General features: G+C 38.1%; 1 protein-coding gene and 1 pseudogene across 3 annotated transcripts in view; one reads left to right on the top strand and one right to left on the bottom strand.

The window, feature by feature from the left end:
* Positions 1-21,058, bottom strand: part of AP3S1 (adaptor related protein complex 3 subunit sigma 1) — a 78,121-nt gene extending 57,063 nt beyond the window's left edge. For 2 of the 3 annotated variants that reach the window (XM_028514049.2, XM_036020675.1), the window contains exon 1: positions 20,858-21,058. In XM_028514049.2, the coding sequence (XP_028369850.1) occupies positions 20,858-20,926 (69 nt within the window). In that variant the 5' untranslated portion in view covers positions 20,927-21,058. The remainder of the gene's footprint in view (positions 1-20,857) is intronic. The other variant, XM_028514035.2, reaches the window with a different exon arrangement.
* Positions 17,837-18,554, top strand: LOC114498039 (annotated as a pseudogene).
* Positions 21,059-21,089: the final 31 nt, after the last annotated feature.

Here is a 21,089-nt window from a genome sequence, read left to right as displayed (position 1 = left end):
GTCTGGAGCTTCCAATTAAGAATGCTTAACTAAGTGTAAATTGAGGTTAAGAGTCCATCCACCTTACTCACCTCTGAATGTTATCAGAAAATGGAAACCAGAATGATGAATAAACTATGAAAGATATTTATGTTCTCAAGGAACAGAAGAAAAAAGGGGGAAAAATCCTCTGCTAATTAAAACTACAATCACAACATTATGTGCCTATATACTATTGATGAAGACATATAAAAACGTATAATAATATCAAGTATTGTCAAGAGTATAACAATAAAGCACTTATATAATACTAGAACAGTACATTCGAACAACCACTTCTGAAAACAGAACCAGCATTACCTAGTAAAGCTGAACATGCCAGTAAAATAGTTGACAATGCTATTCAAATATCATGCCCTAGATAAATCTAAAAAGATGTTTGCCAGACTGCTTATAGCAGCACTGTTTGTAGCACCAAAAAAACTACAATGTAAATTTCATTTAATCTTAGAATGCATAAATAAACTGTGGTTTATTCATGTATGGAATATTACACAGCAATGAAAAATGACTACAATAGATATAATGCCAATGATGATCTTAGAATGATGAGTGTTTTAAAAATTAAATCACAGAATGCTGGGAATATACCCTAAGAATCCTGAAACACCAACTGAAAAGAATTTATGCATCCCTATGTTCATCATGCTATTTATAATAGCAAGGATTTTGAAACATCCTAAATGCCCATCAGATTAAGTGGATTAAAACACTCATACATCTACAAATGGAATGCTATGTAGCAGAAAGAAAGAAGAAATACTACCTTCTGTGACAGTGTTACAGAACACACAAGGGGGGCCTGGGATGATATACTATTACTGAAAGAAGGCCCCGGGTCCGTTATGTCCGCCACCAGAGGAAAGACGTCTCTCAATGCCAGAGATTTGTGAAAAGGAAAGGAAACGTTTATTTAATGCTATACAGACTTAAAGTAGTGACCTAATGTCTTCACCAAAATCCCAAAGTCCCTTAAAACACCCACAAACAGACACAGTCCTTCCTTCCTTCCCCCTTTGCCCAGTCTAGAGTACCGTATCTCAGGAAAGGAAAGAGAAGTCCATGGTTCAAGTAGTCCTCTGGTTCTTCCCAGTTAGTACTCCATCTCGGCTGGGAGACCTCCCTGGGTTCCCAGCACCCTCAGCTGAGTCGTCGGGATCTCTGCTAAAACCAGGTGGTGGTTCCCCTTTCTAAAGCTGTGGGGGCCCCACTCTGCCAGGCCGCGTGGTTCTCTCCTCAGGGCTGCCGCGTGGTTCTCTTCTCAGGGCTGCAGGAGTCTACCCTCCGTCAAGTCCGCGTGCTTCTCCTTCCTAAAGTAGCATGGTTCTCCTCCCAGGGCTGCGCATGATTCTGCTCCAATGGCAGCATGGTTCCCCTCTTCTCAGGGCTACACATGGTTCTCCTCCCTAATGGCCGCCAAATCTGGGTTTTTAAATCCCCGCGGCCAATCTTCCTCTGCAGCCTCATTTCCGACTCCTCCCACACTCAGCTTCACATGCTGGAACTCGTATCCTTTCAGCTTTACTGGGCTGCCATCATGAGTCTGGGCAGGCGTGGCCCCATATCCTGGAGCCAATCCTCTCTGAGCTCCCACGCAGGCGCTGTAACGCAGGGGACCCGCCCCCAGTTACATCTAGGTGGGGAAGTTACTTCTGTTCCCCTGTCTTAGAGCTGATCACAGCTACTTAACATATCTATGCAACCAGCCAAAGGCTATAGATATGTTAAATGACCAACCCAGAGGTTAGCTGCAAGGCTGTTGCTATGCAAAACAGCTCTCAATGGCCCTGCTTCATTTGTCCCTTCCCCCAACCCACACCCTGGGGTGGGGGATGGAGACATCTTAAAATCTCCTGGACACCTTAAGTTCTGGACCCCATTTCAAATGCCTATTTGGGGCCCCCCTCTTGGCTGCACCCTGTAACAACAGGATGGATGGAACTGGAGACTATTATGCTAAGTGAAATGAGCCAGCTGGTGAGAGACAAATACCATATGGTCTTACTTATAAGGGGAATCTAATGAACAAAATAAACTAATAAGCAAAAAAGAACCAGGGGCACAGAATCATGGAATAGACTGACAGCTGTAAGAGGGGAGAAAAGAGGTAGGGACTGTTTGAAAGAAGGTGAAGCGATTTGTCAAAGAACATATATGAAGGACCCATGGACATGCACAACAGTATGAGGACTGACCACAGAAGTGAGAGGTGGGCTGAGTGGAGGGGGACAAAAGGGGAAAAATTGGGACAACAATAAGTAATAAAACATTAAAAAATGAATTAAAAAATAAAAAATTAAGTCATAGAAGACTGTAAAGAGCACTCTATTTTTTATGTTCAAAAACATGCAAAACTAAATAATTGTGTAAGAAAATATATGGCAGCACAAAAATGAAAATGATATTAAAAATTAAAAATGGTAGCCTTGGCTGATGTGGCTCAGGGAACTGAGTGCCAGCCTGCGAACCAAGGGGTTGCCAGTTTGACTGCCAGTCTAGGGCATTTATTTGTGCTGTGGGCCAGGTCCCCATTAGCAGGTGTGCAAGATGCAACCACACACTGATGTCTTTCTCTCCTTCTCTTTCTCCCCCATTTCCCCTCTCTAAAAATAAATAAATACATACATACATACATTCATTCATTCATTCAAAATTGTGGTTATAGAGAGGAAACAGTGTGAAATACAAGAGAGATACAGAAAGACTTCAAAGATATTGCTAATTTTTCTTAAAACGGGTGGTGAACACACAGCAGTCAGGGCATTATTTATTGTATTTTATAGATATTTAATATATAAATATTCTTTTGTACCTAATCAATATTTCACTTAAAAATTGAAAAGAAATAAGGAGGAAGTGGGAAAAAAACACCGTATAAGACAGTTGCCCTTTTCTCTGTTTGCTTTATTGCTTCTATCACTTCCTTCTAGTCATCATCTAGAGATAAACAGTGCTCCTTGAATGACCGTACCTACTCTTGTGGCTTCAACCACGTTATCTTCCTAATCTTCAAATCTCCCATGTGTCTAGTGCCTAAAAAAAGGCTGCCTTCTTTTCTGAGTTGGGATAGATATTTCCAGCTTCCAAGTATATATGAGGTCAGCCTGGAAAAAGTCCAACTATTGTTAATAATAACAAGAATGGTTTTCAGGACATCGATATCAACTGATAGGCAAAAAGAGTGAACTGGTATGTGCGTGCTTGAAAAATGAAACCTTCACTGTACTACTAAGTGGAGGTGGTAGATGCTGTTGAGTGAGCACATGTACTATGTGGATATCACATTCAAAATGACTGACCTAGTACAGCAACAAATCTGCAACCAATTTTGCATTAAGCTTGAACATTCCTCCCTGGAAAGTATTCTGATGATTCAGAGGGCTGCAGCTATGGGCAACTGGTGACTGGCAATGCACCTGCTCATGCATCATGTCTCATAGTTTTTTGACAAAACATCAAATCACCCAGGTGACTCAGCCCTGCAACAGGCCAGATTTGAAGCCCTGTGACTTCTGGCTTTCCCCAAAACTAAAATCATCTTTGAAAAGGAAGAGATTTCAAACTGTTGATAAGATTCAAGAAAATATGATGGGGCAGCTGATGGCAATTGGAAGGACTGTGTACAGTCCCAAGGTGCCTATTTTGAAGGGGACAGAGGCATCATTGTCCTATGTACAATGTTCCTTGTATCTGATATCTTTTTCAATAAATGTCTCTATTTTTCATATTGTGTGGCTGGATACTTTCTGAACAGTTATATCTCTACTTGCAACTCATAAATTTAAATTAAAATGTAAATGCTAAAGATTAAAAACATTACATTTTTTCTAAAACTTATTTTTCTTACTATATTCTAATGTTAGTTAATAATAGCATCATTCCACAGACTCTTAAGCCAAAATTCTTGATGGTTTCTTTTCTTTCACTTCCCATGTCTGTTCAGTCACCAAGTCCTGTTAATTTTATTTCAGCAACAGTAAAGCTGGATTCAAAGACATTATCTCAACTCAGATTCTTACTCAGAATATTTAAGAACCACCCAAATGTTTACTTTGCCACCTGTCTCTCTACTCCATCCCACACATCACCAGAACTACTTGCTTAAAAAATAGTATTTGTTTCTTCCCTTCTTAAAGCCCTTCAAATGGTTTCCATCTGATCTAAAATAAAATCCAAACTCCCTACCCTGCCATAAAACTCCCTCCAAAATTTAACTCAGACCTAAGTCTCAAATTTCATCACCTATTTCTTTCCTATACAATCTGCTCCAGCAACATTGAACTTTTCACCATTCACTCCCTTTATATTTTCCCATTCCTCACCCCATTCTCTAACAACATCCTTTTAAGACTCAGCTCAAGTCCTGACTGGTGTAGCTCAGTGGATTGAATGTGGGCCTGTGAACTAAAGTGCTGTTCGATTCCTAGTCAGGACACATGCCTGGGTTGCAGGCCAGGTCCCCAGCAAGGGGTGTGCAAGAGGCAACCACACATTGATGTTTCTCTCCCTCTCTTTCTCCTTCCCTTCCCCTCTCTCTAAAAATAACTAAATAAAATATAATAATAATAATAATAATAAAAGACTCCGCTCAAACATAACTTCTGTGAAGTCTTTTTTTACATTTTCCCAGGAAAAATTAGTTCCTCCTTCTTCAGTGATTCCTTGATACTGTTTCTATTCCTGTTATACATTTATAACAAAGTGTTCAAATTTCCTTTGTAGATATCTGAATTCTACTAGACTCTGAGCTCCTCTAGGTATTCTTTGAATCTGAAATTCTCTTGTTGGCTAGCATAGAGCAGCCAATAAAAGGGTACTGAATAAATAAATGTGTAATCTAAATGATGGAATCCACATTCCTTTATCTTACTGAATACCTAGGTTATTTTCCACATATACATAAAAAGATGCAATGAAGTAAAGACAATATAGTGTAGTAGTTAAAAGTATTAATCCCTGTTCTAAATAAGATGGTAGATTAAATATACATCTACTTTTGTTGCCTTCTTACTCAGCTAAAAATGACAATAAAGGGTTGGTTTTCTTCTTTTTTTAAAAGACATAAACCCACAAGGAGAGGAAAGTAGGAAAGGACAACAAGGGCAACAAAATTTGGCAAATGGCTGAATGAGTGGTAGAGTATTAAGCCTCAGTAAATGTAACCTCAGTAAATGTACCCTCAGTAAATGTAACCCTAAATTGGTGACCAGGACACCCAAGAAGTGACCCAATTTGTATTACAAACAGCCAAAGACTCAGGAATTGGTGCTTTTAGGTACTTCTGGAAATGAAGATGTAGAGAAGAATATAAAATAAGGAGGGCTGTTGACGCAGAAAGACGGCTTAATTCCCTTTACCATCCCCAATAAAAGTCTGTAGACTTATTCCCAGGAGTAGAAAAAACAGGGTCTTTGGACGGCAAGGAGTATATGGTAGACAGAATAATGACCGACCAAAGATGACAATATCCTGCTCCCTGGAACCAGTGAATATACATCCTCTTACAAGAGTAAGGGAGTTTGTAGATATGATTAAATTAATGACCTTGAGATGGGAAGATTACCCCATATTATCTAAATGGGCCTAATCTAATCACATGACTTTAAAATCAAGAAATCTTTCCTGGGCTGTGGTCAGAGGGGGATGTGACCAGAGAAGTCATCAGAGAAATGTTATGCAACTGCCTATGAGAAAGAGAAAGGGGGTCATAAGCCAAGGACTACAGGTGACCTCCAAGAGTTGGAAAAGGCAAGGATATGGATTCTCTCCCACAGCCTCCAGAAAGATAAGCTGTTCTGCTGATATTTTGATTTTAGCCCAGTAAAACCCATGTTAGACTTCTAAATCACGGAACTGTGATTAAGTTTGCATTGTTTTAAGCTACTAAGTTTGTGGCCATTTGGTAGAGTGGCAGTAGAAACCAAACACAAGGACCACACTGAAAACATTGTGGAGAGTGGGGTGAAAAAATGTATACATGTTAAATGCTGAAATCCCTAGCCCTTTTCTTTAATCAGCTTCCAAAGTTCCTATAGCCAGGTCTTCTTTGTCCTCCAGGCAAGAGCCTGGAACACACTTCTCCTGGGAACTCTACTTAGATCTAAATGCCACTGAAGGTTCCAACTATGGCAGAAACTGTGTGTTATTTGTTCACCAAAATCTAGTTGCTTTACCTACTGGACACACAATTCAACAATATTTTCCATTCTCCCTTGAATTTAGGGGAAGCCATTCAACTCATTTCTGGCCAATGGAATGTGGCTGGTGGATGCAGTGGTATGCCAGAGCTGAAAGCCAATTGTGCATTCCAAGCCATCATGGCCATCAATGTTGTTAACCTGAAACTGGCTGTCATTGTAGCAAATACTACAAATTAGAGTTTTCTCCCCGGTAAGCCAGTTGTTAAAAATATGTGTACCATCTAAGCCTCACCCATAAAAATTCCTGCTCAATCTTTCATGTTAGTTAGATGCAGAAGTTCCTTTAATCCCTTATCAAGAATGACAAAAAACTGCCCACATAGAAGGTTCTAGCTGATCAAGGCCACCAAAATTAGACTTTATATGAGTGAGTAATAAACTTTTATTGTGTTAAGCCACTAAGATTTGGGAGATTGTTGTTATACCAATTGTAATTCTTAAATTATCTAAATTGCCTGATCATCTCAAGTAAAGCTCATATAGATAACCTCTGATCACAGATGCAAAGCTTCCAGTTAGTTTTTAGTATCCTAGCCTTAGATAGGAGCAGTCAACCAAGGACACTGGACATTTAACATAAAAGCTAAAGATGAAATGGGGGGAAAGCAACTCAGAGGAAACAAAATAAGTAGGGAGAAGAAAAATTTAAAATTCATACCATTAATATCAGAGAGGTAAGAAAATAATGCAACTATGAAACAAGAAAGGAATATTAGAAAACAGTAACATTTGGAGATTAAAAGGGAACTCATGGAAATTAAAAATATAAGGATAAATTTTAAGACACATGAGAAAAACTGAAATATAAAGTTGAGAAAATTATCCCAAAAATAGAGTCAAGGGCAAAAAGACAGAAAACAGAAGAGAAAGGGTAAGAAAGCAGAACAATCCAGAGAAATTCCAAATAGAAGATTCAAAAGGAGAACACAGAAACTGAGAAGTTTTCAACCAGAGAGGACAAGAGTTTTCAGAATAAAAGTGCCCATCTAGTAGCTATCACAATGAATGAAAACTGATTCATAGCAAGGATCTGTGAAACTTTAGAAACTACAAACAAGAATCTATGTACTTTCTGGACAGTAAAACACATCATACTCAAAGAGTTATCAGAATTGTTACAGGTTTTTGATAAGCAATACTGGAAACTAAAAGGCATGGAGCAATACCTTCAAAACTAAAGATCAAAATGCAGTCTGATCAGATTCCTAACACTATAGTTTCACCATTGAAGTCAAGAGGTACATTTCATTAGTCATGACTCCTAAATTACATTAGTCTAAAGACAACTAGAGTTATAAATGGCATAAATATTTCTTAATGCATTAATGAAAAACAAATTGTAAAAATTCAGTAACTCACTAGTAAAACTTCCACTTTTCTTACATTCCTTTCCTGTCCTTATGTATGTCATAAAAGTCATCTTCAAAACCAAAATTTCCCTCTTAATCAAATAGTAAATATACCATTATCCTTAGCCCGCCTTCCCACATACATTCAAAGAATTTTTTTCCTAAATGTATTCATTCACTCCACTAGATGTTAGAATATTGAGTATTACCAAGATGAAAAAGAAACATATCTTTTCTCAGAGCTTCACACAAGAAATATGAATAAAACTACTTTAAACCTTTATTTAGTGTTTTATATCTTGTTTTTTTAATATTCCAAAAAAGAAATAAATCTGTTTTGACTCCCAGCTAAGATGGAGGCACAGGTAGATATACTTTGCTTCCTTGAAAAACTGAAAGGGCAAAAACAAATTTAAAAACAAAAATAACCAGAACTGCAGAAAGTCAATTGTATGAAAGTCTGACAACCGAGGAGTTAAGAAAGAAACCTATATCCAGACTGGTAGGAAGGGTGGATATAGGCAGCCAGGGTGAAGAGGACTCAGGGAAAGGTGGCAGCTGGAGGACTGGGGAGGGCAAGGTGGTGGCTGGTGGGCTAGGTAGTCCCACATCTGCATGCAGATAAACTGGGAGGAACAACTAGGGAGCAAGACAGACTGTGCAACACAGTCTTCCAGCACCGTGGAAATAAAGCCTCAAAACCTCTGGCTATAAAAACCAGTGGGGGTTGAGGTGGCAGCAGAAACTCACAGCCTCACAAGAGAGTTTGTTGGAGAGAGCCACAGGACCCTAGAATGTACACAAGCCCATGCACCGGGAATCATCACCAGAAGGACACAATTTGCTTGTGGGTAGCAGGGGAAGTAACCAAGCCAGGTAAGAGCCAAGCAAGCGGCATTGTTCCCTCTTGGACCCCTCCCCCACAGACAGCACCACAATGCAGCAAAGTCAGTTGCCCCATCCTGGCAAATACCTAAGGCTCTGCCCTTTACAATGTCACAGGTGCACAGAGACAAAGAAATATGGCCCAAATGAAAGAACAGATCAAAACTCCAAAAACAGAACTAAGGGATGGAGACATAGCCAACCTATTACATGCAGAGTTCAAAACACTGGTAATCAGGATGCTCACAGAAATGGTTGAATATGGTCACCAAATGGAGGAAAAAGTGAAGGCAATGCAAAGTGAAATAAAGAAACATGTACAAGGAACCAACAGTGACAAGAAGGAAACAGGGACTCAAATCAACGATTTAGAGGAGAAGGAAGAAATAAACATTCAACAAGAACAGAATGAAGAAACAGGAATTCAAAAAAAATGAGGAGAGGCTTAGGAACCTCTGGGACGACTTTAAATGTTCCAACATCTGAATCATAGGGGTGCCAGAAGGAGAAGAGGAAGAGCAAGACATTGAAAACTTATTTGAAAACATAATGATGGAGAACTGCCCCAATCTGGCAAAGGAAATAGACTTCCAGGAAGTCCAGGAAGCTCAGAGAGTCCCAAAGAAGTTGGACCCAAGGAAGCACACACGAAGGCACATCATAATTCCATTACCCAAGATGAAAGAGAAGGAGAAAATCTTAACAACAGCAAGAGAAAAGGAGACAGTTACCTACAAAGGAGTGCCCATAAGACAATTAGCTGATTTCTCAAAAGAAACCTTGCAGGCAAGAAGGGGCTGGAAAGAAGTATTCGAAGTCTTGAAGGGCAAGGACCTACATCCAAGATTACTCTATACAGCAAAGCTATCATTTAGAATGGAAGGGCAAATAAAGTGCTTCCCAGATAAAGTCAAGTTAAGGGAGGTCATTATCACCAAGCCCTTATTATATGAAAAGTTAAAGGGACTTATCAAAGAAATAGAAGATCAAAGATACAAACAGTAAAATGACAACAAACTCACAACTATCAGCAATTGAACCTAAAAAACAAAAACTAAGCAAACAACTAGAACAGGAACAGAATTACAGAAATGGAGATCACATGGAAGGTTATCAGTGGGGAGGTAGTGGGAGATTGGGGAGAATGGGGAAAAATGTACAAGGAATAAGAAGCATAAATGGTAGATACAAAATAGATGGGGGGAGTTAAGAATAATATGAGAAATGGAGAAATCAAAGAACTTATATGTATGATCCATGGACATGAACTAAGGTGGGGGAATGCTGGTGGGAGGGTGGGTACAGGGCACAGGGAAATAAAGGGGAGAAAAATTAGGACAACTGTAATAGCATAATCAATAAAATATATTTAAAAACAAAGAAATAGATATCTTTATAATCAAAATTAGAGGGCAATCCCTGATATATGAATAGTACAAATAATACATAATAGTATAAATAGTAAAGAGGAATAATGACTTTCAGCAGCAAGATTATCATCTTCGAAGAAAAGTGACAGACATTTAGGAAGGTCCATAAAGAATAGGTAGATTTCTGACCAGGTGGCTCATTTGATTAGAGTATTGTCCCATGCACCAAAGGTTTTGGGTTTGATTCCCCATCAGGGCACACGTGTAGGTTGTAGGTTCGATCCTCAATTAGGGTGCTTACTGGAGGCAACCAAGTGATGTTTCTCTCACATAGATGTTCCTGTCTCTCCCTTCCTCTCTTTCTCCCCCACCCTACGTCCTCTCTTTCTAAAACTCAATGAACATATCCTCAGATGAGGATTAAAAAAATAGGTATTGACAGAATTAAAAAATGCAGGCAATAGACAAGTTAAAATTGCACATTGGAGGCAGAAAAAAATTTGAGCAAAAGAATAAAATCAGGAAAATAAGGAACATATGGGAAATAATTAGTTCTTTGCACTAAAAAGTTCTTTGCATTAAAATGTAGTGAAGTCTAAGGACTAAGCTACAAAGCACTCCAACAATTAGGAATCAGAAAAAAGAGAAGGCCCCAGCAAGAAAAAAAAATTCCACAGGTGTGATTTTTTTTTGTGTGGGGCACAGGCATCTCCCAAGTAGTAAGTGCTGCTAGAAACTCTGTGTTTGTGCCTAGGCCTCACTTCAGCATGAGTGCATAAAGAACAGATGATCAGGATGGGACTAGCTTTATATTCCAAACAAGGAGGGAAGAAGGCACCTACAACAGAAACTGTATTAGCACTTTCATTAAATTTCTTTAAAGAGCACTATGCTATTTCCCCTTAGAGTGTAAAAAATGTATTTGAAATGCTTAGCACAACAAAGAAGGCACTCAATAAATGAAAGCTATTATCATTCTAAAACTACCATCTCCAATACTAAGATGTTTTCCAGTATCAGGGGCAAGACCCTATTACTGAATTTAAATAAAAAATAGCTGAGATGATGATATATTGTGTTTGAATACTTAAAGAGAGACACTGAGTCATGGTAGCACATGAAAAGGCCTGAGACCTCAAAAACAAGGTAAAATTTAGGTTAAAAAGTTGGAGTTAAAGTTTCAAGACAATTCAATGGGGAAAGAATAGTCTCTTCAACAAATGGTGCTGGGAAAACTGGATATCCATGTACAAAAAATGAAGTTAGATCCCTACCTCATACCATACATAAAAGAACTCAAAATGGATCTTAGACATAAATATAAGAACTAAAACTAATAGTTATTAATCTTTATGACCCTGGATTGGACAAAGCTTTCTTAAATTTAACTACACCAAAAAGCAAAATCAAATAAAAAACTGACAAACTTGATGACATCAAAATTTGAAATCTTTGTGTTGCAAATGACATCAACAGGAAAGTGAAAACAACCCATATAATAGGAGAAAATATTTGCAAATCATGATTCTGATATGGAATTTGCATCCATAATATATACAGAACTCTCATAGTTCAATAATAAAAAGACAAAAACACAACTTAAAAATGGGCAAAGATTCTAACAGATTTTTTTTAAAGATATGTAAATAGCCAATAATCACTTGAAAAGATGATCAAAATTATCTGTCACTAAGAAAATACAAATCAAATTCATAATGGCATGTTACTTGACATCCATCACGATGACTAGAATAAAAAAAGACAGACCACAGCAAAAGTTAATGAGAATATGGAGATATTGAAACCCTCATACATAGCAGATGGCAATATAAAATGGTACAGTCACTTTGGAAAACAGTGTGATCTTCAAACAAGTAAGCACAGAGTTACCATATAACCTAGCAATTTCACTTCCAGGTACACACCCAAGAAAAATGAAAACAAATGTTCACATAAAAAGTTCAGATGAATTCACATGAATGTCACAGCAGAATTATGGTAATGGCTGCATAATGGGGAAAACAATAAAGACTATTGAATTATACACTTTCAGTGGGCAAATTATATAGTATGTGAATTATATCTTAATAAGGATATTTTTAAGGTTAGATAATTCTTTTTACAAAAGCTGAGGCCAGTTTCATCATAATACTTTTTCCTTAAAAAGTCTCCTTATAGATATATTCTTAGAAAGAATATTGAAAGATATTATATTTTAAAATTAGGAAGTTCATTCCCAAATAAAGCTCACATAATTTAAACACTGGAGTCTTTGAAAATAAAAATAAAAGAAGCAATTCAGTCTGAGGAAATACAAAGGTAACTGAGAATAATCTCTGGAATGTTCTACAGTTCCCTTAGATACATAATCTTCCAAATTTTTGTTTGGGGGAGATGAAAAAGTTCTGGAGATGAATGATGTGATGCTGCACACAATGTGAGTGTACTTACTGCCACAGGACTGTACAATTAAAATGATAAATTTTGTTATGTATATTTTATTACTGTAAAAATTAGTTTAAACAATCACACTAAGATATATTAATGACAGGAAATAGTAAGATATCTAGGTAGTGGGATGAACTAGCGATCTTTCCCACTTAGCACACAGGAATTGAAATAATGGATCTGGCACACTGACAAAGAGCCCTTTACTCCAGGACAACAAAGAGAACAATGACTGACAGCTAGCGATTCTTGTAATTACACCAGACTTCAACCAAGAAAGAAAGATGTAAATGCTTCTCAGCCCAATAATAAAGGTAGTCTAGTGGACTTCACATAAACTTTGCACTCCTACAATTAAGGCTATGAGATGTCTGAGAAAAAGAATTTTTTTTTTCTCAAGTTGTATTACTTCACAGGTATCTTAGGAAATGGAACCAGCTTGATCATTGGTCTAATTCGTATAGAGGCTGCAGAGAACTGCAGTACTCACTTTGCATTTATTCATTGGTTAAGCACTCCAACAGCCTAAGATAACTGGGTGGAAAAGAAAATAACTGAGCAGGAGAGAGCATCCCTACCTCTCCCACAGAGGCCAGAGGCATTGTTCATTTATGTAAATTACAAGAAAGATCCAAGGAGAAATATTTCTTGTAGAGAGCATGTTGGGAATAATATAATCAGACTGAAAGGTTTGAAGGGGCTGCAAGATTTGCATGGAGGTCCGATCTGGCCCTATCTTTCTCCCCAACCCCATCTCTTTCCACTCTTGCCTGTAATCACTCAGCTTGCCTTCTTGCTCTTTCTCAACAGGCCATGTTTGGTTCCATATAAGGAATCCTGAACCTATTTCTGTCAGATACATTCTTTCCTCAGGTGTTTTCACACACTCCTTTACTTCATTCAATACTTTTTTTTAAAGAATATTTTATTGATTATACTATTACAGTTGTCCCATTTTTTTTTCTCCCTTTATTCCCCTCCGCCCTGCAACCTCCCTTCCACCAGCATTGTCCTGCCTTAGCTCATGTCCATGGGTTGTACTTATAAGTTCTTTGGCTTCTACATTTCCTATACTATTCTCAATCTCCCCCTCTCTATTTTGTACCTACCAATTATGTTTCCTATTCCTTGTACCTTTTCCTCCATTCTCTTTTCAAAGGTCAGGTCCACAAAGAGGCTTTCCCTGATTATCTTATCTAATATTGCCCCTCCCCCACACTATATCCCTTTACACTATTTCACCTTTCTTCACAGACTAATCAGAATCTTACACAACTTATTGTCTGTCTCCTGTCACTAGAATGTAAACTCACATTACTCAGCACAATGTTACCAACCATATGACCTGTAAAACAGGGTCATACAAAAATAAATATTTGTTGAAAAATATGGGCAGAGAAAAGAGAATGTAATGCTCAGGTCAGGTAATATGCAAAAAGGCCACTTCTCAAGGGACTGTCTAGAAGTTCCTCCCCTGAGAGTCTTAAGAACTAAACACCTGTTAGCTAACTATGGCCTTTATTCTTCCTACACTGCAACATGCTTTCTGAGTTGCCTGATCATTCAGTGAAGAAAGTTTTTCACTTTCGTTGCAGCACAAAGGATTGGTAAGGGGAAAGCTGAAAGGACAGAATGGGCAAAGATGTGAGAGTTTTATATAACAATATTCGTGAAGGGGTCTGGCTTCCCTAGCTGGTCTACAACTCAGAGTCAACTTGGCTTATCAGCAACAGTTAAGAGATTCATAACCCACAAGTACAAAGTCAACTCCAAGTGCTAAAGATAAGAATAAATTCTGATTTTCCAACAAAACTTAGCAAATATTTCTCTTCAGAATCAGAAAAGGGAAGAGCCCTGATACACTCAGTTTATATATGAGTTCAATTTTGTAAAAGAGAAAGAGCTACAATATGTGCAAAGAGAAAAATATGTGCAAATTATTAAAGGCTATTAATATATATTAATGTATTTTAAACAATTTAACATAGAGAAGCCAGACATTAACATATTTAATTATCTTAAAGAAATGTTCAATAAATCCACCAATAGCTTTGATGCATTCATTCTGTGTTATCAATGTCTAAAAAGTGTTTACTTTTCACTGGGGCATTCTGAAAGGATATAGAAAAAGACTGGAAGAAATACAAATATATGTTAATAGTTATCTGTGGATAATGAAATCAAGGGTGATGTTAGGGATCTAAATACTTAAATATTTTCCACATAATCACAAAAAAAGAAACATTTAAAAATTAAAACAATAAATAATTTAATAATCAATGGCTTTGCTAAAGAAACAAATAGCTCTAAAGAAAGCCTTTGTCTGCTTAGAAAGGCAGAGGAATGACCTGTAACACTGCCCAATTTATAACCCTTCTCCTAAAGCCAAGAATCACTGTAATGTTGAATATTTTATTTCCTCCTTTAATTTTCAACAGGTTAAAGTTAAATTTTTTTAAAAGCAAGTCTTCAAGCACACCATGTACAAAAACCGTAATCACAGTAGAATGGACATTTTCAATGATCCTTTGATATAAGAAATACCCCAAACTAATATCTTTTGTGTGACATATTCAGAATCACATATTTTCAAGAACTATTCCTGATATTAACAATCTCAGAAGCAATCTAAAATTACAGAGAAGAAAAAATCAGTATCTATTCAAAAGAAAGAACACGAGCTAATACAGAGGGAATAGTGGGAACTTGCTTTCCTACCCAACATCTATCTACTCCTCTCTTCCATAATACCAATTTTATTTGTGTTTCCATCCTCATCCTCAGCTCCATGGGTAGATCCTGATTAGTGTAAGCTATATTATTGGCCCTGGATAGGACTAATCAGACTGAAGGGAAAGACATATTCTTGGACTGGAGGAACAGATTACTCTTATGGATTGAATTGATTACTGCTTATTTCAAGGAGGAAATCAGCCTTTGAACATCAACTTTGTGAAAAGCCAGGTAGAGAAAGAAATTGGATCTAGAATGAGGTCATTGATTTGCTGAATCAAATAGTTTTCAAATCTATCTACTGTTCTTGCACTTCCTATTATGTATACTAACAGTTCCTTTTAAGTGAAAGACTCAGGCTACATAAAACCCTGTAGTAATAGCATAGTTAGATGCTATTATGTATCTAATAGCATCTTAACTAATGTGAAAAGAAACTAAATCACTTGGAATTATCTTCTCAATAAAACAGCCTAAATACTATGTGTTAATACAATATGTATTAACACCTTAATTAATACTTAGAACTGCTGACACTTCTATCTGGATCATAAAAGTAAGTTTAACTATTGCATCTGCCACATCGTCCAACAGTCACTAAAAAAGACATCAACAAACATGGATGCATCTTTCTTAAGGATTTTTTAAAAAGGAAAACAAAGTTTGACTTTCAATATTTTATATCTGTCATGTAAAGACATTAAAAAAATAAATGAACAATCTTAGAGTTCCTTCTAGGATTTGCATTTCATTGACAAATAATTGGATATAGTTTACAAGTATAAGAAAATTGAGGCAAGTCTCATGTATGTAAGAGTTTGAAAACTTCCCTGTTTGTATACGCGTGTGAATTCTCCAACAAGTATACATATACAATCTTTTAAATCAGTGGAAACAACTAAGATAATTCATATAAAAGACAAACACTTTTTACTTTATTAAAGTGATTCACCAAAGGATATACTAAGGTTTATTAATAATACAGGAATCATAACCCAAGGGTTTTTTCTTGTTTGACAACTAGATAAAAATATATCTGGTTTAAGAAATATTAGTTTTATTAGTTAATTATAGTAATATACAACTATTGCTAGGCAAATATAAAAAGACTAAAGTTTACTGCTGCCAAGTCACTGTGGCCAAGCATTAATTTAAAGAGACAAACCAAGAAAAACATCTGAACTTATGCAGACATAGTTCAAGGATATAGAAGGCAAAAACAAAAGAGAATCTATTCTGAGTATACTCTTGAATTCTTAATGTCAAACTCTAACAGAATGAACCAAAAACTTCAGTTTAGCCAAATATGTGGTGATTTCATGTGCCTCACACATTAATAGCAGCTTGGAGACACAATCAAATCTAAAACTTAATTACAGCAAAGGAAATGGAAATCTGCACTAGTCAAGGGTAACACTGAAATAATGAATGAAAATCCAATGCAGTAGGGGAAGCTGGTTGGCAAATGGTTACGCACTTTTCAAACTGCTTAGTGTTAAACCGTTATTACTGAACTCAAACCTCAGTATGAAACAGTTAACCCAACCATACCTCTAAATACTGCTTAATAAATTAAACTCAAAACTGTCAATCTCATTGAATATATAGTTCTTAAGAGATTTATTTCCATTTAAAATAGAAACAGTTGAAGTAATGGCTATTCTATCATTACATTTATCCTAAAGGCATGGATTCTGAAAACCTCCTGTCAATGAAGGACTAAATTTTAAGAATTGGAAGGGAATTTAGAAGGTCACTTCTATTCCAAACTTTATCCCAAACTAGGAAACTCCAATAAATACATCAGCACAGATTTATTGAGAGTTCTCTATATTGAAGACTCAATATTGATTGCTGGTGGTGACACAAATAAATCTTAAACCTGATACGTTACTTCAAGGAATCTATAGAATGCCCCAAAGGAATTATAATATAGGATGTGAAACAGAATATTATATTCTAATATAGATAAAACTCCTAAGAACCAAGAGGAGTCTTTCAGCAAGATAAAAGGCTCCAGGGAATGATTAAGTGATGTCTGAGTTAGGCCTGGAACAAGGGGTGGAATTTAGAAATTTGGCAATGGAAGGAAAGGACATTTCAAGCAATGAGAATAAAATAAACTCAAATGCCCTATACTAGGGGTGTCAAACTCATTTTCAGCCTCAGGGCTGAAATTTTCAGGGGCCACATCAGCCTCGAGGCTGCCTTCAAAGGGCCAAATATAATTTGAGGACTGTATAAATGTAACTACTCCTTAACAGCTAAGTGAAAGCTCAGCGCTGCCACCAGGTAGAAGAAACAAGGTGCCAGGCTGGATAAAACAAGATAGAAGACCAGATTCGGCCCGCAGGCCTTTTGTTTGCCACCTGTGCCCTGTACAAACACACCCCATTTTCAACTGCTCTTCCCTTACATATTCTGCTCTTGCCATGCCAGTTTTCTTGGTGTTCCTTAACATTTAGGGCAAGTTCTTCAAACAGGCATTGCCACCTCAGGGGCATTGCATTTCCTGCTCTCTCTGCTTGGACTGATCTGCCCCCAGATATCTGCTAGGTGGGCCTTCCTACCTCCTGCAAGTCTCTGATCAAATGTCACCTTCTCAGTGAGAATTTACCTATCTTACTTTAAAAGGCGAAAGATTTATACGATCTGAAGAGAAACCAGAGTATAGAACTTACCTATCTTATTTTAAATTATCATCCTTGCACTCCATCATGCTCCCCTGCTTTTTTCCCAGCACTTATAACTACCTGACACACTATATATTCTATTATACTTATTAGCTTTGTGTTCCCTCCCCACCGAAAAAAACAGAAGTTATGTTTGTTCACCTTTAGATTTTATTTATTTAAAGATTCTATTTGGCCAAGCTCCTAGCACAAGACTCTTCTCTTTTCTGGTTGCCTGCACACCTCCCATGCCTACCATGGCCAGCATTCAGCAATGGGTAGGAAGATGGCACTTAGTGGAGAGCAAAGGCTTCGATGAGTACATGAAGGAGCTAGTTGCGGGAATGGCTCTGCGGAAAATGGGTGCCATGGCCAAACCAGACTGTACCATTACTTTTGATAGAAAAACCTCACCGTAAAAACTGAGCACATTGAAAATGACACAGTTCTCATGTTACCTGGGAGAAAAGTTCGAAGAAGCTACAAGTGATGGCAGAAAAACTCAAGACCATCTGCAACTTTGAAGAGGGTGCATTGGTTCAACATCAGGAGTGGGATGGGAAGGAAAGCACAATTACAAGAAAATTGGAAGGTGGGAAAATGGTGGTGGAATGCATTATGAACTATGTTACCTGTACTCGGATCTATGAAAAAGTTGAGTGAAAATTCCATCATCCTTCTGAACAGGAGTTAGCTGTGAGGATAAACAAGCTCAGTTCAACACGCAAATCTCTCCATGCTTGTTTCCCCATTACTGTTCTGTTATCTTCATCACAAACATTTTACATGCAACTATTTCCAAGTGTTAGTTTAATTAGGACCAGCCCTTTGGTTAGTAAATAAGTGTGTTTATGCAAACCAAAAAGGTGTTATTTATTTTTAGAGAGAGGGGAAGGGAGGAAGGAAGAGAAGGAGAGAAATATCAATACGTGATACACTGATAGGTTGCCTCTAACATGCCCCCAACCGGCGACCTGACCTGAAACCAAGGCATGTGCCCTGACTAGGAATCGAACTGGTAACCTTTCAGTCCCCCAGGCCGACACCCAATCCCCTAAGTCACACCAGCCAAGACTCATCTGCAGATTTTAAAACACTGCCTGAACCTAGTAAGCATGAAATAAATATTTGTTGACAAACTGACTGAAATAAATGAATGAGAAAGATTTCCACCCTAAATAGCTTATGGTCTAGTAAAGGAAGCAAATAACCTTACATTATTCCTGTATGACAAAAATACAAATGGCAAAACCCAGTTTATAAAACTAATTACATAAAAACAGCTTCTGGCACCCCTACTTCTACATGACCAGTGACCACTAGATTCTTCTTTATACACCTCTTAGCTCCCTGCCCCCAGTAACACTGTCACATATGCAATGGCCAAAAATGACACCAGAGCTGCCCCTGCTGCTAGAATTGCCTCTTCCCACATTAACCTTCACTGCTACCTACTAGTAAAGGTAAAACGTATTCTGTTCCATTGTTAAACAAGAGTAAGATTCCTGGATTCCCAGATTGCATTCATTTTTCTGTAGATGGTTAAATTCTAAACTACAGGAATGGTTATACTGATATTATGCATTAGGCAAGAAACCTATTTTTAATATTGCCTAATTATTGAATGTAGACATGGAAAAGCAAATTTTTGAATTGTTTCATTATTGGACCATACTTTTCTGTACTGCAAATGGAGGACACAAGCAAAATGGTTAAGAGAAAGCTCCTTCAATAAAGGCTAATACTATATTTTAGGTAAATGGGTAACAATGTAAAAAGTTAAAGGCATTTTTTTTTTCATCCAGAAGGATCAACTAGAATCCTGTCCTGGATTAATGAATGAATGTAGAACTCTTAAATAAAGGATTAGCATTTAAATTACATCAAACTCAAGCCAAACAGTAGTAGAAAATATTCTTTATCACTAGCAAAACCTAAACTACTTAAGGAAATGAGGAATAAGCTCAAGATTTCTCACTTCAGCTAACACCTTCACAGACTGAATTATCATTTTAGGCAAAGTGACATCTTCACATTTAATTTTTAATGGCAGGAATGATTTCTCTCTGGGAATAATTTGCATAAAAGCGTTAGCCTTGGCACAATTTAAATATTTAATTGAAAGTTCATTTCTGACTGTAAGCAAATGCCCCAAATACAATGCAATAGTTATATCTCTAAATTAACTCTACTGATAGCCCAACTTTCAGTGTTTTACCTAATGGAGAATCTGGCCTCAGATGAGCACATAATTCTCCATTAACCATTACTAAATTACTTATCTTTACCACCTTAAGATCTCCTGCATTTTTAAATAATATTTACTTCTAAAATAATTTTACAAATATTACTATTCTTCATAGGTAGAAAAAACTATAAGTTAGGACAAATTCCCTTACGTAGAAAAATGCCAAATCATAATAACTTTAAAGTACAGAATCACAGTTATACCTGATCGACTACAAGTCTCCAGTTATTGCAGAAGGAAATAATTTACAGCCACTAAGAAAAAAGTCCAATAAAAATGTTAGTTCCTCACTTATCTTTTTCTTTAATAAGGAGACACGTGAAAGTCAAACCATGCAGTCCATCCTGTATCGCAACATACAAGAGATTGTACAAAGCGTGCAATTATCAAAACGCAGGAAGCTGAAGTTCCTGCTCAATGAAAGGATTACGGTGAACAACAGTGGCCCATCTGTCCAGAAGAAAAGAGAAAGAAGTCCACCAAGAAAGGCTGGGAGTCAGGAAGGTGGGGCTGCGAGACCGACTACCTCCACTGTCTTCCTCGGAAGCTAAAAGAAGTCGCTGGTGTCAGGAAAGCAAGAGCGCTGGTAAGCTAGCCGGCGCAGGTGGGCTGAGGCTGCCAGACCCGGGAGGGCCCCGCACCGGAAAGTCTCCAGGGCCTCCACCGCGCAGCCGGGAAACCACCCAGGCAACAGACTGGCGGAGGGGCCGCCTAGGCAAAGCCACGTCGGAGGACTGGGAGCGCAATGGGAGGTTGGCACCTGGTTCACACCCACCCGGAGGCTGACAGCCCCGCAGCGCTAGGCTGCTGGGGCGCGAGAAGGGCCGAGGCGCGCCTAAGGGAGTCGCACTGAGGACGCTGCCAGCTGCCAACGACTCCCGCTTGCCCATTTCGGCGGCGGCGGGATACTCACGTAAGGCTGGTAGAACTTGGACAGCCGCGGCTTCCCGTGGTTGTTGAAGATGAGGATCGCCTTAATCATGGCTGAGCCGGGCGGACCGGGTGGGCTCTGGAGGCCAGGGCGGGGGCGGGTGCGCGATCCTAGCCTCGGGATCTCGCCGCTGATCCTTCCCCACCCGCCCCCTCCGGCACGCGCGCGCGCCCCCGAGTCGACGGGCGGGGACTTGAAGGGGCAGGGCTTGGGC

This window comes from Phyllostomus discolor, chromosome 3 (genome assembly GCF_004126475.2).
Source record: "Phyllostomus discolor isolate MPI-MPIP mPhyDis1 chromosome 3, mPhyDis1.pri.v3, whole genome shotgun sequence".
In the NCBI taxonomy this organism is placed as follows: domain Eukaryota; kingdom Metazoa; phylum Chordata; class Mammalia; order Chiroptera; family Phyllostomidae; genus Phyllostomus; species Phyllostomus discolor.
Note: the sequence above shows the minus strand (reverse complement) of the source record. Positions and strands in the feature narration are given on the sequence as shown.